Genomic DNA, 17,811 nt, shown 5'->3' with positions numbered 1-17,811 from the left:
TTTGTTTTATTCAAGTCACTGTCCCTCTCTGTGGTCCTCTGTTCCTAACCAGATCCCCACCCTGATAAAATGGTTACAATGACTAGTATTGACTACTAAACTTCTTGCCTACTTAATCACATTGGATGGAATTTTCCGTGTACAGAGCCTTTTGGTTTTATGTGCATAGCTGAAGGTAAACAGGGTAATGACAGGAGACAAAATTTATCTTTGTACTTCTTTTCTTCCCTTGGTAGTACCATCTTCCCTCTTTGTCCCCAACTCCCATACCCAGGGAGGTGAAAGAATGAGAGCCAAATGATTTTAGGTCCTTGAAATCATTTTCAAAGGGAAAGGAAAATTCTGGAAAGGAATGATTGATTAGGTTGGAAATAATGGTAGCTCATGCTTAGAAAGTTTATGAAGTTCTACTTTCTTCACAACAACCCTATGAGGTATAGGTAGGGCAAATATTTTTATATCCATTTGACAGATTAGGAAATTGAAACACATTGGTATTATGTCTACCTTGGGGTCACTCAGACCAGGGGATTCAGTTGCTGGTCCCCTAAACTCCAAGTCCAGTGCTTTTTTAAACTCCCTGAAAAATGGCTCTGTTTGACAGAAATTGAGTTTATATTGAGAGTATTTTCTCAGGTCTAATTTCATTCAGCGGGTTGGAATTTCAGGGGTGGTGAAGGCTTTTACCCATCTTACTTTACACATTTCCAGAGATCAGAGCAAAGCATGAGTCATGGTCCTTAGCTAGCTCACAGTTGGAGGGATATGTGACTAGGGGAGAATGGAGTACCTGACCTAGAAAACTAGGTGAAGTGGTTTTGCAATTGACTTGCCATCCCTTCAGTCCATCCTCCCTGACTATCTTTAATGTTCTGATAGACACCGACAACAGACAGACAGAAAAACAGACAGAAAGACAGACAGACAGACAGACAGATAGACAGATAGACAGATAGATGGATAGATAGATAGAAATGTAGTAAATATGTTTCTCCAATAGGATTGGGATTTCCAGGGAACTTGAGAGTTCTGGGAAAGTCATGGAAACTTGTGTTGTAGAGTTCAAACTGGAAGTGTAACCTTGCTGTTTTGCTCTTATTCATCCTCTTTGGATTACCTCTAAGAGAATTAAAGAATTTAAGAGTAGGATAGGACACTGGCAGCCCTGTCTCTCAAGAGGAGTATTTCCCTTAGTAAAGAGAGTCAGTAGTGGGTCTCTTTCCTTGGCTGCTGCTGGTGATGGTGACAGTGGTGGTGATGGCAGTACTGGTTGTGGTATGTGTATCTCCTGCCACCCAGGAAAGATTGCCTAAAGTTTTAGGGCAAGGGGAGGGTTGTTTAGCATAGTGTATAATGTGTATGTTGGAGAAGAGGTGTCTGGGAACCCCACTTCTATCACTGAATCAACTCCATTTACTGTTAGAAATTGTCTTGGTGACATTTCCCTGAAGTGTTTTAAAGGCAGGGTACTTCAAGAGAAAGGAGGATGAGTGCTCCCTCCTCTATCTATTTTATTAGACTGTATTCTAGCTTTGTCATCCCTTCATCTATCCTTGCCTTGCTCTACCCAGCAGGTTTAGACTTTGGTCTGTCCAGCACACTGTTGGGCATCTCTTTCAAGAGGCTAAGGAGGAAAGGAGAAGAACAGGGCTGTAAGGTTAAATATTGTCTTGACTTCTTGGGAAAGAGTCCAGAGTGGAAAAGATGGGGAGGGACTAAGGGGCTGGGATTAGGCCAGTATTTCTCTCCCTACCTCATACTGTTAGAGAACCCTAGAGAATGTGGTTAGTCTTACCCCTGCTAGGCTGACTGGAATTACCAGATATTTGTTTCCCCCTTCTCTACTCCTTCCCCTCAACCCAGTTTTGATTGATTTGTGGACATATGACACTTAATTGAAAGTACTTTTTGTTTCTTGGTCTCCAGAAGAACAGTGTTGGGGTTTCTCCTTCCTAGATTCTGCATTAGGGATGTACAGTAGAAGTTAGGGATTTAGGGTAAGGACTAAAAATTACAGAATCTTGTTTTTTTGGGACTTTGACCCTTCACACTTATTGTTCTTATAGAACACATGATCTTTGGCCAAATTCTTTTTCTTCCCTATCAGTAGGCTGAACTTGTGATTTCATAGGTACAGGGAATTTCCAAGTGAGGAAACTTCCTTGATCAATGTAGGTCTGAGCCTTCTTGACATTTTATAATAGTCAATAGATTTATGCCAGGCAAAATGCTCAGGGCTAGAAATGAAAAGAAAGGGAAAAAGGCTGTTTCTGCTCTCAAGGAGCTTACTCTCTAATGAGAGAGACAACATGCAAATAGCTATATACAGACAAGACAGATAGAAGATGAGTTGGAGATACCCAATAGGGGAAGGCACTGACATTAAAAGAGATCAAGAAAAGTTTCTTTCAGATGTTGAAATTTTAACTGAGACTTGTAGGAAACCAGGAAAATCAGGAGGCAGAGATGAGAAGGCAGGGCATCCCAAGTATTGATGACAGGAAATGAAAATGCTGGGAGTCAGGAGATGAAGGGACTAGTTCAACAGACAGAAGGAGATCTAAGAGTACAAGGTGGTGGTGGGAGTGGGATGGGTTTAAGGAGTAAAAAGACCAGAAAGATAGGAAGGTGTCAGGTTATGGAGGGTTCTGGGGCATTAGCCTAAATGACTTGCTCAGGGTCATGCAGTATATGTCAGAGGTGGAACTTCAAACCAACTCTCCCTGATTTTGAGACCAGTTTTCCTGTCAATATGTCAAATTACTTCTTAGTAATGTACAGACTAGATTCTAATGAAAGATGGGGACATGCCTCTCTTCTGTGGTCCCATTCTCTGAGGTGGTAGTAGCAGAAAGACTGATGGAAAACTTTTGTCTGGTGGTAAGATACTAGGAGCATAGTCTTCTTATTTTTATTGTACCAGTTTTCTGTTCCTGCTTCCAAACCACCCCATACCCCATTCTTATACCAGCAGGTAGAAAAATAACTATGTTTCTGGTCTCAGGATATTTGTCACATTCAATACTCATGAAAAGAATGGGAAAAGGGGATTGGGATTCCAGCCACTGAAGGCAGCAGCAAGCCTTGAAAGGGGTTACAAATTGTAGGTTGTGCTAAATTTACCCTGGCTTTCAATTATTTGATGCATTGTTTTAGGGAAGGGTTAGAACTTGTTGGGGAAAAAACCTTGGTGGGGGTAGACTGACTTTTCATAGTGAAAAAAGCCACAGGACTGAAAGGGTGGTAGCTGCCTTGTTCTCTCCTATGATGCCAGTTCCCTTTGTTAGAGCTATGTGCAAACTAGCTCCCTGAGCTAGTTCACACTGAGGAATGATTGTGTTCTGCCTGTCTTGAGTTGAAAGTAGGTTACTTGGGGGTGGGGTGGGGGCTGTGGGAGGAAAAGTTGCCATGGAAAAATGGGTTGCAAGGTCTACAGGCCACAAATGGGTGCTCAGAATGGCATGATGTAGGGGGATGGGAAAGGGTAATGAGACATTAGAGACAGTGCAAATTATAAGATACATGTTTCCTCCAACTCATCCCCCATAGGTGCCTTTTTCATACCCTACCTCATCTTCCTCTTCACCTGCGGCATTCCTGTTTTTCTCCTGGAGACAGCACTGGGTCAGTATACTAGCCAGGGGGGTGTCACAGCCTGGAGAAAGATCTGCCCCATCTTTGAGGGTAAGTACCTGAAGTCCCAATCCAGAATATGAGCACTGGTGTTGTAAAGCTAGTCTGGGAAAATTGGGATGATTAGAAAGAATGCCAAGGTCAAGAAGGCGTATATTTCCAGTTGTAACTCAGTCAGTTTATTTTGTAAATGGGATGGACCTTGCTTGATAGGGGAGCAAGGAAGTAGACCTTAGGAACACAGGAGGAGGGATAAGGGAGTAAGAGATACAGGGATTGTGCCATTTACTTTTTGTTTACCATTCAAGTTCTATAAAACCTGTTTGGACTTATTTCCTGGGTGCTGTAGCTTGTAAATGCTAATAATGACTGTGAATTGGTGAATTTAAGGGAATATTTTAGGGGCAAGAGCAGCTGGAGAGATATGCTGAGGGAAAAAAACAATGACGCAAAAGGTCATCTTATGAACCAAAGGAACAAGGGGACTGGTTTTTTGGAGGTTGGGACAGAAATGGAAAGTATCAGTAGCTCAGGTAGTAATAAGACTAGTAATAAGCACTAAGAGCAAAACTTTCTACAAGGTAGGTTTGGGAAGAGGACGAGTTCTCACATACTCCAGATGCCCATTGTGTGGTGAAGCTAAAAGACCTCTGACTATGCAGGTGGAGAAGCTAGACTTGACTTTTCGCTTGGCCACCTGCTGCGCTAGACGAATCACTTGGGAGTGAGTGAATTGGATGCTCATTTGATTTCAGGTGTGTTCCTCTGTCCTCTCTGTTCTCTGCTCCCCAGGCATTGGTTATGCCTCCCAGGTGATTGTCATCCTCCTCAACTTCTACTACATCATTGTTCTGGCCTGGGCCTTCTTCTACCTCTTCAGCTCCTTCACCATCGACCTTCCCTGGGGCAGCTGTGACCATGAGTGGAACACAGGTAAGTAATTCTGTCTCTCATATACAAGCTACCTCTTATCCTCCTGTCTCTCTCCCTAAAGGCTGCCCCTAGCACATTCCATTCACATTCTCTTGGGTAGGGACTGGCCTGGCCCATATGATTGACTGATGGAGCTAAGGACTCTGTGTTTGGTGAATAAAAGACATGAGGGGGTGGGATGGATTAGTGTTGGTGGAAGGGCAGAGAACCAGATAGCCATATACAAGCTTTTGGAAGGTTGTTGTGTGGAAAGGGGATTAGATTTGTTTTGTCTAACCCCTGGGAATCACAGAGAGGAGAATTTGGGCTTAAAATAAGGAAAAAAAATTTCCAGCGATTAGCAGGATTTAATTATGTGGAATGGGCGGCCACAAGAAGTAATGAGTTTTTATCATTAGAGTTGTTTAAGCAAAGGAAGGATGACCTCTTGTCATTTATGTTGGGGGAGGGGCTTTTAATTTATTTATTTAATCTTTATAAACACTTATTATCCCTTCCACTCACTGCCTTCCCCAGAACAATTAAAAAAATACCCTCAAAATAAGTATGCTGTCTAGCGAAACAAATTCTTAAATTGGCCATGTCTAAAAATGCATGTCTCATTGTGCATTTTTAAGTCAATCACTTCTCTGGCCCAAAGTGAATGATATGTTTCATCCTCAGGCCTCTAATCTCATGGTTTATCCTTTTATTAATCAGAGTTCTAAAATCATTTAAAGTTGTTTTTCTATATAATGGTGTCATCATAGTATAAATTGTTTTTACTCCTTCTGCTTATTTCATTTTGTATCAGTTCAGGGAGGTCTCCCTGGTTTCCTTTGAAACGGTCCACTTGTCATTTCTCATGGTCATAGCAACATTCCATTACATTCATGTACTGCAATTTGTTCAGTCATTCCCCATTAGATGGGTACCTTGTAGAGTAGCTTTTGATCTGGATTGGATGAGATAACCTAATAAGTCCTGTTCAGCCCTAAGACTCTGCTGCCAAAGGGGATACAGCCACTAATGTTAGAGAGAAGTATTATTGTTATTTTTTTACCAGCTGTATATGACACTGTGCCTAGTACTGGGCAGATAATTTCAGGGAGACAGGAGAGAATACTAGGAAAAAAGCATTTAACCAAGAGTTTGAGATTCAGGATTTTAGCCTTTGTCTCCTAAAGGAGTCAGTGTGATACAGTGGAGAGAACATTAGCTGTGGAGTCAGAGGACATGGTTCAAATCCTGCCTCTGATCTTTACAACCCAGATGGCATTGTTTTCCCCCTAAATGGGGTCAGATTAGATGCTTCTAAAGTGCCTTCCAATTCTGTGGTCTGAGCTAGTTCCAAAAACCTTAACCATTTTAATTTCCCTGGGTCTCAGTTTCTTCATTCCTAAAAACAAAACCAAAAACAAATAAACGAACAAAAAATTAGTCTACCTTCCAGGGTTGTCATGGTGATTAAATGAGCTGAGCAAAGCAAGAGCCCTTTGTAAACTGTAAAGTGCTCTACATAAATAAATGGTTGTTGTTATTTGTGCTGTCTGGGGATTTATTATCCAATGTAATAGTCTAACTTTGTGCTGTGAGAAGAAAACTCCCAGTAACTCCAGAAAATCTGTATGGTGAATCATTGAGAAGTGAGTAGACAAATTTTGGGATATCCATCCATTTATTTGTTTGTTTGTATGTGAAATACAATTTGTTTGATATTTTTGTTTCATACTAAAATTATGGGAGGGACAGCTAGGTGGCAGAGTGGATACCTGGAGTCAGGAAGACCTGAGTTCAAATTTGACTTCAGATATTTTTCCTGACTGTATGATGAGGGGCAAATAATTTAATTTTGTTTGCATCAGTTTCTTCATCTGTAAAATGAGCTGGAGGAGGAAATGGCAAAGCCCTCCAATATCCTTGCCAAATGGAATCATGGAGAGTCAGACGTGAGTGAAACTACTGAACCACAACAAAAATATGGTTGTCTCCAAGTATCAGTGCTCATATTTCACAGACGTACAGAATGGGGAAGGAACCTTGGAGATCATTTAGGATCATAGGCTCTAGAACTGCCAAGAACATTAAAGGTCGTTCATTAATTTGAAACCAGCTGTTTCTAATTGTGAGACCAGTGTCTGTGTTGTCATTTTCCTAACTGAGGCCCCAGAGAGGAAGTAGCTCAGCCAAGGTTACACATGGAGCAAGTTATACAGTGGAGAACTGAACCTGGGTCTTCTTCTATTATGCCTTTCTTTCCCCATCTCCCTCTTGTGTTAATGATAGCTAGCATTTATCTGGTGCTTTAGTTTGCAAAGCATTTTACAAATATGATCCCATTTGATCCTCATAACAACCCTGGGAGGTGGGTACTGTCATTATCCCCATTTTAAAGATAAAGAAACTGAGGCTTTAAAGGTAAAGTGGTTTAGCCTAGGGTCACACAGCTAGTAAGTGTCTAAGGCTGGATTTTAACTCAGATCTTCCTGACTGTAGGTCCAGCACTCTATTCACTGTGCCACCTAACTACTAATTAATATTACTTAACACTTTCTTTATAACTCAGACTCTTCACTATGAATATCAATTATTGTGCTGTACTATATCTTTGGAGGCTTATTCAGATGAGTTTGTCATCATACGAACTGGACCAAACTGCCGCCTTTTTTAAGGTCTTGTTTCTGATTCTTACAGTTTTTCTGTCTCTTCTTTTGTTATCATCCCTTCTGGGTTCTTTTAGTGTTCCTGCCTCCAATAGTACTTTTTCCATATTATTTACTTGTTCTAAATTTCTGTGGTCTGGGAAATCAAATAGTCAAATTTGTTAGAATTGTGTCTTAAGCAGGAGTAAATAGGCTGTGAATGAAAACCTGAGGAGTACTTTGAGTTAAGGGGAGGAATGTTTTGATTTCTCATCTAGTTGACATCCTTTTCTTTGACCTTGTGCAATTGGCAATCTTGTTTTAGAGTTAAAGTTGCTGGATAAGTAAGGCATTACTCTTTAAAATCGGAACAATACTATTTCTAGAGTATCACAGAATCTCAGACCTGGAAGGAACCTCAAGAGCCATCTCACTCAGTTTATACCTGAATAGGAATCCCCTCTATAACATTCTTTTCTTTAATTTAAGAAAATGAAGCCCCTGCTCTGAATCATAGAAGGTCTTGTTATTTATAAAGGATTTTCTTTTAAAAACAAAACTTAAAAAGCTTTTCTAGGGCACTCTCAGGCAATAGCTTTTTGAAGGCCTCCACATAAGTCATGAAACTTTCACAGTCCCAAATCCAGCCCTGATACAAAGCTAGCCCCACATTTCCATGACAAAGAGATAGTAGAGTACACAGCTCACGAATGAAGTTTGGAATGCAAAATTATGTTCATATTTGACTTCTCAGTTCTATGTCTTTGATTTCCTCTTTTACCTCCGAGATATCAAATTACTCTCACTTATCAAAAAGCAAGTTAAAAAATACCCATGGGCTCACAACAGCATTCTCACTGCCTCTTCTTGAAAGGGAAACAATTATAATAAAATAATATGAAAGTATTAGAGACCTTATAGACACATAGGGATGACATCTCTAAGTTCATTATCTCTTCCTGGAAGTGAGAAATGAAAGATAACAGTGGTACTGGGTGATTGTGTTTCCCAGATCCCTTTCTAAATTTATTCCATACCCACTTGCTGGGCACAATATTTCATATTGATGCCCAAAGTACTCTAAGTCATTGGAGAGTCAAGGTTACTTCTTCAGGCCTCATGGTTGCTCCATCTTCAAACATGGTGTGTGTGTGTGTGTGTGTGTGTGTGTGTGTGTTCATCCGTCGTTGCTGAAGAAGACCATGCCATCAGAGAAATAATGACATTACTTGCACTTGACTTTGTTTTGAGTGAGGGAGGGCTATGCAGGTCACCAGCCTCACTTCTCCTCCAGAGCCATCTGAATACAGTGACCAGATATTCATCAGGATGACTGGAGATGACCCAGGATGAGGCAATTGGGGTTAAGTGACTTGCCCAAGGTCACACAGCTAGTGAGTGTCAAGTGTCTGAGGTGAGATTTGAAGTCAGGTCCTCCTAACTACTGCACTGGTGCTCTATTCACTGCACCACCTAGCTGCTCCTCAAACATGGTAGTCTTCATGGTGATACTGAGCCAGTTTCAGTTACATTAGATAGACATTCCTTCTTCATGAGCACAAGCACTTAAGCAGGTTCCAGAGCAAAGATACTGATCTCAACAAAAACATGGGAAATGCTCTTCTCTTCAAATATTCTGAGAAGTGGTCATTTGGCCTCTGCCTGAAGGCCTGTAGGGAGAGGAAAACAACTGCCTGCTGAAGCAGCTTGAAACATTTTTGGACAGTTCCAGCTGTCAGGAAACTTTTCCTTATATCAGTCTAAGCTGGAATCTCTGTGACTTCTGCCCATTGCCCCTAGTTCTTCCCTCTGAGGTCAAACAGAATAAAGAACATGATATGGAAGCCAAAAAAGTATGAGACCTTAGGGTACATGGAAGAAGGAGCAAAATTCAAAATATAGAAGATAATAGTCTCACTGTCCTCTGATCACACTGGTCAGACAGCATTTAAATATTATATTCAGTTCTAGTGCATCCAGAGGAGGAGGATGAAGGATTGCAGACCATGCCATGTGAAGTTCAGTTTAATGCTAATAATTATAATGATAATATTTGACATTTATGTAGCACTTTAAAATTCTCAAAATATTTAAATACATCATCTCTTTGATGTTAACAGCAACTCTATGAGGTAGGTATTACTACCATCCTCTATGAGAATCAAAAGGAGTTGGGATTGTTTAGCTGTGTTCAAATATTTGAGGGGCTATCACGTAGAAAGGGGCTTCCACTTATTCAATCTGACCTCCGAGAACAGAACTGGGAATTGTGGGTGAAAGTTGCAAAGAGACGCATTTTGATTGAATCACAGGTAAAGCTTTCTTACCATTAGAGTTATTATTATTTCTTTTGAAAGCAATCAGGGTTAAGTCACTTGCCCTGGGTCACACAGCTAGTAAGTTTCTGAGGCTAGATTTGAACTTAGGTCCTCCAGGGCTGGTCCTCTATACACTGTGCCACTTAGCTGCCCCTACAATTATTTTTCAAATGGTCTGCCTGAAGACCAGATGGTCACTTGTTGGGGACATTGGAGAGCAAAGTTCTGTCCAAGTCCATGTTGGATTGGAGAGCATCCTCTGAGGTCTTTTGCAACTTAAAATTGTGTGATTCTATGATTTGCCTTATGTTTTGCAGCTAGTAAGTGGCAGAGCTGTTTGAATTCAGGTCTCCTGATTCCAAGTCTTTCTCTTCCTCTTTCCACCACACTTCTAAGTCCAACAAGCAAAGCATAATATCAGCAAAGGCTATACTAGACCTCTTATAATAGACAAAGATGGATAATCACTAGTTTTTTTATTCATTTAAATTTATTTATTTAAGTCTTCAACATTCGTTTCCACAAAATTTTGGGTTCCAAATTTTCTCCCCATTCCTCCCCTCCCTCCACCCCAAAACACTGAGCATTCTAATTACCCCTATCACCAATCTGTCCTCCCTTCTAACATCCCTCCCTTCCCTTATCCCCATCTTCTCTTTTGTCCTGTAGGGCCAGATAACTTTCTATACCCAATTACCTGTATTTCTTATTTCCTAGTTGCAAGAACAATGCTCAACAGTTGTTCCTAAAACTTTGAGTTCCAACCTCTCTTCATCCCTCCCTCCCCACCCATTCCCTTTGGGAAGGCAAGCAATTCAATATAGTCCATATCTGTGAAGTTTTGCAAATGACTTCCATAATAGTTGTGTTGTGTAAGACTAAATATATTTCCCTCCTCCTATTCTGCCCCCTATTTCTTCTATTCTCTCTTTTGATCCTATCTGTCCCCAAGAGTGTTGACTTCAGATTGCTCCCTCCTCCCACTGCCCTCCCTTCCATCATCCCCCCCACCCTGCTTATCCCCTCTCCCCCACTTTCCTGATTGTAAGATAGGTTTTCATACCAAAATGAGTGTGCATTTTATTCCTTCCTTTAGTCGAATGTGATGAGAGTAAGCTTCATGTTTTTTCTCTCACCTCCCCCCTTTTTCCCTCCACTGAAAAGTCTTTTACTTGCCTCTTTTATGAGAGATAATTTGCCCCATTCCATTTCTCCCTTTCTCCTCCCAATATATTTCTCTCTCACTGCTTAATTTCATTTTTTAAAGATATGATCCCATCCTATTCAAATTAACCCTGTGCTTGCTCTCTCTCTCTCTCTCTCTCTCTCTCTCTCTCTCTCTCTGTGTGTGTGTGTAATCCCGCCAACTACCCAGATAATGAAAAAAGTTTCAAGAGTTACAAATATTGTCTTTCCATGTAAGAATGTAAACAGTTCAACTTTAGTAAGTCCCTTATGATTTCTCTTTGCTGTTTACCTTTTCATGCTTCTCTTCATTCTTGTGTTCAAAAGTCAAATTTTCTTTTCAGCTCTGGTCTTTTCATCAAGAATGCTTGAAAGTCTTCTGTTTCATTGAAAGACCGTTTTTTCCCCTGAAGTATTATACCCAGTTTTGCTGGGTAGGCGATTCTTGGTTTAGTCCTAGTTCCTTTGACTTCTGGAATATGATATTCCACACCCTTCGATCCCTTAATGTAGAAGCTGCTAGATCTTGTGTTATCCTGATTGTATTTCCACAATACTTGAATTGTTTCTTTCTAGCTGCTTGCAATATTTTCTCCTTGACCTGAGAACTCTGGAATTTGGCTACAATGTTCCTAGGAGTTTCTCTTTCAGGAGGTGATCAGTGGATTCTTTCAATATTTATTTTGCCCCCTGGTTCTAGAATCTCAGGGCAGTTTTCCTTGATAATTTCATGAAGGATGATGTCTAAGCTCTTTTTTTGATCATGGCTTTCAGGTAGTCCCATAATTTTTAAATTCTCTTTCCTGGACATATTTTCCTGGTCAGTTGTTTTTCCAATGAGATATTTCACATAATCTTCCATTTTTTCATTCTTTTGGTTTTGTTTTGTGGTTTCTTGTTTTCTCATAAAGTCATTAGCCTCCATTTGTTCCATTCTAATTTTTAAAGAACTATTTTCTTCAGTGAGCTTTTGAACCTCCTTTTCCATTTGGCCAATTCTGCTTTTTAAAGCATTCTTCCCTTCATTGGCTTTTTGAACCTCTTTTGCCAATTGAGTTAGCCTATTTTTCAAGGTGTTATTTTCTTCAGCATTTTTTTGGGTCTCCTTTAGCAAGGTGTTGACCTGCTTTTCATGCTTTTCTTGCATCTCTCTCATTTCTCTTCCAGTTTTTCCTCCACCTCTCTACCTTGATTTTCAAAATCCTTTTTGAGCTCTTCCATGGCCTGAACGCATTGAATATTTATTCCTGATGTTTGGGATACAGAAGCCTTGACTTTTATGTCTTTCCCTGATGGTGGGCATTGTTCTTCCTCATCTAAAAGGATGGGAGAAGATATCTGTTCACCAAGAAAGTAACCTTCTTTAGTCTTATTTTTTTCCCCTTTTTTGGGCATTTTCCCAACCAGTTACTTGACTTTTGGGTCCTTTGTCAAGAGTAGGGTATACTCTGGGAATCTGTAAGATCTCACTTCCTCCAAGGTGGCACAATCAAGCATGTATATTGGTCTGAGAGTAGGAAGGGATTTTTGTGCCCACAATCTTAAGAGTTTCCTCTCCACAGCCACCTGGCCTCCAGTTCTGCCAGCTCCCTCAGGGCCTCTACACAGGGCTGAGGTAATATTCAGCTCCTCAGTGCCTCCAAGGGTTTTTACGATTCAACAATGGATGCAGGCTGCTGTAGGGGCTTCAGGAACTGCTGCCGCCTGCCCGATGTGGCCTCTGTGGCCAACTGCTACCTGAGACCAGAGGTATGGGAAGGCCCTTCTCCCTTTCCAGCCAGCTGAAAAAACCCCGTCACTGACCTTTGGCACCTGTGGGTTGAGGGATCTGGAAACTGCTGCTACTGGGACTGGGAATTCTGTGACTGGAGATTCCTACCCAGAGGGCTGGGCTGTATGCGAGCTGTGCTGTGTGACCAAGGCTGGGCTGGGCTCCATGCTCCGCTCCGTGTCTGGTGCACCAGACATTTCCCATGGGCCTTTCAGGTCACCCTGGGCTGGAAATCTCCTCCACTCTGTTGTTCTCCACTTCTGCTGCTCCAGAATTTGTTGAGAGTCCCTCTCTACAGGTATTTTATGGGCTGTGTGGGGATAGCCTGTGTTTGTGTGTCTTTCTACTCTGCCATCTTGGCTCCGCCCCCAAATGATCACTTATTAAGCATGGTATAATAGAAATTCTTTTCTGGTACAGGACTAGATGGTTGCTTAAGTCCATCGTAGCTCTAAAATGATGTGATTTAGGGGCATGTTTTTCAAGTTCTTGGCTCATCAAGAAGCTAACAGACTAGTAGAGAATAGATAAACTCTTTATGGTTACAAAGCACTTCACTCAAGGTATTCTCTTTGATCCTCACAATATACTTGTTTTGTCCTTTGACTTGTTGATGAAAGCAGAAATAGACTATTATTCAGCTCTTTGTCTCTGAGGATCTTGGTTGCATGTGGCTTTCTCAGAGAGTTTGGTCTATGATCTTGGCTGCCTTGAGACTGAGAGTCAGTCCAATGAATTTAACCTGATCTTTGGATCCCAGATTGTGAAGCATAATCAGACTATGCTTTGTCCTTAGGATAGCACCTGATATATTGCTTAGACCTCCTTTAACTCCAGCTGTTTTGCAATCATCAAATCAGTGAGACTATTAATTTAATCTTAGCCATAGCTGTGATTCTTCTTCCACTTCCAACCTTGCTGTATTCAGAAGGAAACAAATAGTTTGTGATTTTTCAGTGATGCTTAACTCCTGAAAGCCAGCAGACAAAACCATTTCTTTTCAGTTTTTCAATCCTGAGCAGTCCAATAATCTCCATCTACACACCTGCCAACATAGTCACTGAACTCATCCATGACAGCTTCTTCATGAGATGGCAGTAACTGTTTTGTTGTAGTCATCCTATGAACCCATTGCCTGGCACATAGTAGGTATAAAATCAGTACTTATCAATTTGATAGATTTATTGGTGACTTTATCTATAGAATTTCTCACTAGGAAAGTTTATGGGACATGTGTTTTTGACAACAAAGTTGTGGTTCAGGCCTATATGCTTCTGGACTGATTGGGGGGGCTTTGAAACAAGTGAAAAGTGACAAAAGATGACTCTTCCAGAAGACTCCATGGTGGGTAGTTCCCTCAGTTTATCTGGTTTTACTAAGAACACCAATGTTGGCATCATACCTGGAGATTTTTCTTTATTAATGACTATTTCCCTTTGGCCATGGTTAAGTGTGACAGTCACACTTTCCTAAGTGCTGTTTTATCAGATTGTTCATTGTTCATGAGACTGTGACCTCATGAGGTGAAGTATTGGGTCTGAGGCAAGGAAATGTTTTTCTTAACTCCATCTGTATATCTTCAAGTGAGAAGACAAGTCCACCAACACAGAAAAGCAGCTGCCACCTCCATGACTGCCATGAAACTGTTTATCAGTGTCAATGGAGGGTAAGTGGGTTGCATTAGGGATAGCAGCAAACAAGGAAGCAATGTGGACACAAGTTCAGCTCAGATCTCCTCTACTTATTAGCTCAGTTTTCCCATAGCCACCTCTTGCCCTCCCTAATTTTCTCATCAACCTTTCTGGCTTTGCCTCGCACCTGCCTAATGCTTCCTCTTCCTTCCTACATGTTTCTTGAGCAGAGCATTGTGTGGAGTTCCAGAGGACCAACGGCTCCCTGAATGTGACAGCTGAGAATGCCACCTCTCCTGTCATTGAGTTTTGGGAGTAAGTGAAACCTTGGCCTTGTTGGAGAGAGGGATATGGGGAGAAACAGTCATGGTATCAACTGTTATTCAGTCATTTAATTCATGTCTGACGCCTCATGACCTTTTTTGGGGTTTTCCTGGCAAAGATACTGTAGTGATTTGCTATTTCCTTCTCCAGCTCATTTTACAAATGAGGAAACTTAGACAAATGAGTTAAGTAACTTGTCCAGGGCTATACAGCTAGTACATGTCTAAGGCCAGATTTGAACTCCTGAAAATGAGTCTTTCTGACTCTCAGACCAGTGCTCTATCCATTATTTCACCTAGCTGCCTCATGGTGTCAACAGTGAAAGTCTAATTCCTCTTTAATTCTATTAGTTTGTTCTATCATGGTTGATAAGGGTCACAGGGCTCAGTATTTCTCAGACTTTTTTTTATGATTTGCCAGGAGATATTACCTGGCCCATCATCCCCTCTCTTGTTTTTTCATTCTTCTCTTAAACATTGCACATACAGAAATGTACACACACACACACACACACACACACACACACACACACACTCACACACACACACACACACACACACTCACGGGAGTAGGGGAAAGAAGTGTTCAGTTCCTATCTCTGAAGCTTACTCTTTGTATGACCTTCAGTGAGTTGTTTTATGTCTTTGGGCCTCAGTTTCCTCATATGTAAAATAAGGGGTTGGACTAGATGGCTTCTGAGGTCACTCTTAGCTCTAGATCTATGAGCCTATGTGTACGTGAGTGTGTATGTGTGTATGTATATTGAAGTATGAGCATAAGTATATAAAAATAGAATAGTTTCAAGGTACTAGCAGCTGGAGGGATGAAGAAAGGCCCCATGTAAGGCACATGAACTTTGAAGGAAGCTAGGGATTCCAAGAGTTTTTGGTGAGGAGGAGGTGCATTCAGAACATCCTAACACATGGTTAGGGAAAAGGGTTTTAGACTCTTCTTCCTAGCTTAAACCAATAACAACCCCCTTCCTTTTCCAGCCCTCCCCTGGACCTTGTCTATCGTGAAGTTTGCATTTGTCCCTCTTGACCTCCTAGTTCCCTGCCTTTCATCTGGGCCAAGGAGACCCCTGTGGATGCCTGGGGGACCCCAGCTGGTGAACTCTGTGATGAATCATTAGGTTAGATAGAGTTCATGTAATTGAACTGTTGTTTTGAGGATGGGGTCTGCAAAACTTGATGGGTCATCCAAAACTGGAGCCAGGGTCAACTTTTCTCTCCCCAGGAGGCGAGTCCTGAAAATCTCCGAAGGGATCCAGCACCTGGGGAGCCTGCGCTGGGAGCTGGCCCTGTGCCTCCTGCTCGCCTGGATCATCTGCTACTTCTGCATTTGGAAAGGAGTCAAGTCCACAGGCAAAGTAGGCATCTAAGGAGTTCCCGTACTCTTCAGCATTAGGATTCACTGCCTTCCCTGAGTGTTAGAGCTACCAGATGTTCATCAGGCTGTAGTTTGGAGTAGGGGTTCTTAACCTGGGGTCCACAAATAGATTTCATAGTGTCTGATTACGTGGATGGAAAAAATTACATCTTTATATAACTAACTGATCTCTATATAATTAACTATATACTTTAATCTACATAAACGATACAAATATATCCTTAATCTACATGAAATACACAAACATGTCATCTACATAATTAAATAACCTCTAACTGAGACTTAGTATTTCCTCAAATTGTTTAAAACACACTACTCTGAGAAGGGGTCCTTAAGCTTTATTAGATTGCCAAAGGGGGCTATTACACAAGAAAGGTGAAGAGCCCCTAGTTTAAAGGCTACAGCCCAGCTGCCTTTACCCTTGCCTTCTCCCTTCCTCTGAATTCTGTGGCTCTTTCCACTCTGTGCCACATACTTTTGGTGGAAGAAAAGAAGGACATTGATAATTAGGAGAATAAGAAGAGAGTGAAAAAGGATAGCCTACAGAGGAATTCTGACTTGCAGACTACTTGACAGAATACCACATAGTCTGTAAATACAATTTGTACACAGTTTACTTACCTCCCCTTTCCTAGCCAACTTTAAGGTTTACAGAGCACTTTATATACATTCTCAGTTGACTCTCACAATGATCCCAAGACAAGAGGTGTTATTATTCCCATTTTATGGATGAAGACACTGAAGTTAAGAGAACCTGACAGGCTTACCTAGAATCACAGGGTTGATGGGGTTGGGTCGGGCAGAGAACAAAATTCTATTCCAGGTTCTTCTCACTTTAAGTCTAGCAGACTTTCCACTACCTGAACCAAATTCCTTGTAAAAATTCCCAGTTGAGATCATTAACCAGCCCCCTGACCTTCTGGGAACCAGCTGGAAAACTGAGGGCAACTGTCCACTCCAGAATGAGTGAGGTATCAGTAGGTATTTTGAATATATTAAATACTTTCCATGCAGGGGACCCAGATAGATCCTTTCCCCATCTGGGTGCTTAACTGTTCTAAACCTTTGCTGCAGAAAGTGGGAGGGGGGTGGGTAATGTTAACAATCCCAATTACATCAGGAGTTTGGAGGAGTTTGGATGGTGGTCCTGCTTATAGTCTTGTGTTATATCTTTGTGTAGTCCATGTAGTCTAGCAAGATAGTGAATTGTAGGAGAAAAAGGATGTATGAATGGAGGTGGATAGGAGAGTTGTACAGGAAAGCTGATAGATGCCTGAATCCTTTCTAGGAAGGGAGCAAAATGTGGAGGAAAGGTAGCAGGAGAGAGGAGGGGAGATTGATCTGAGCAGCTGCGAGGCATGTGGGGAGGGAACAGCTGAAGGGGGAACCTCTTTGACCTTTCCCATGGGGGAGATTTCCTTGCCCCTTATCTCCAAATGTCCTACCCTCTCCTTCCTCACTCCTTGGCTTAATATCTTCCTGACTGCCTTTGCTTGAAAACCTCCTCATTTTCATTCCTCCAAACTGATACCTTCCCTTGTTGCAGGTAGTATATTTCACAGCCACGTTTCCATACCTCATGCTGGTGGTCCTGTTAATCCGAGGGGTGACTCTGCCTGGTGCTGCCCAGGGGATCCAGTTCTACCTGTACCCAAATCTCACCCGGCTATGGGATCCCCAGGTAAGGAGCCATAGGAAGGGGAAATCATTCAGCTTAAGGGCATTCAGGGGCAGGAATCTCCATGCCCATTCTGGGCCATCCAAAGGTTGTCTATCTATTCCTGGGGATTGCTTTACAAATACTTTCTTGGATCTTAAGTTGCCTAGGAGGTGGTGTCTGGAAACTCCACTTTCCTGATTCATAGCTGCCACAAAGCCTGGAGGCTTGGATTAACATTGGTAAATGCCTTGGAAACCAAGACTTTGCTCTTTGACAACTGCTTCCTCTTCCCTTCCCCTTATCCCATTCTTCTCTTTTGATTTGACATCTCCCCCTTTTTCTTTTC

The 17,811-nt window shown here is 41.6% G+C and overlaps 1 protein-coding gene across 2 annotated transcripts in view; it reads left to right on the top strand.

The window, feature by feature from the left end:
* The window catches only part of SLC6A13 (solute carrier family 6 member 13), a 67,981-nt gene that overhangs the window by 25,656 nt on the left and 24,514 nt on the right, over positions 1-17,811 (top strand). For both annotated transcript variants that reach the window (XM_072654080.1, XM_072654081.1), the window contains exons 3-7: positions 3,550-3,684; positions 4,426-4,566; positions 14,323-14,407; positions 15,653-15,785; positions 17,352-17,486. In XM_072654080.1, coding sequence (XP_072510181.1) covers positions 3,550-3,684; positions 4,426-4,566; positions 14,323-14,407; positions 15,653-15,785; positions 17,352-17,486 — 629 coding nt within the window. The remainder of the gene's footprint in view (positions 1-3,549; positions 3,685-4,425; positions 4,567-14,322; positions 14,408-15,652; positions 15,786-17,351; positions 17,487-17,811) is intronic.

Source organism: Notamacropus eugenii, chromosome 3, assembly GCF_028372415.1.
Source record: "Notamacropus eugenii isolate mMacEug1 chromosome 3, mMacEug1.pri_v2, whole genome shotgun sequence".
Taxonomy (NCBI): Eukaryota; Metazoa; Chordata; class Mammalia; order Diprotodontia; family Macropodidae; genus Notamacropus; species Notamacropus eugenii.
Note: the sequence above shows the minus strand (reverse complement) of the source record. Positions and strands in the feature narration are given on the sequence as shown.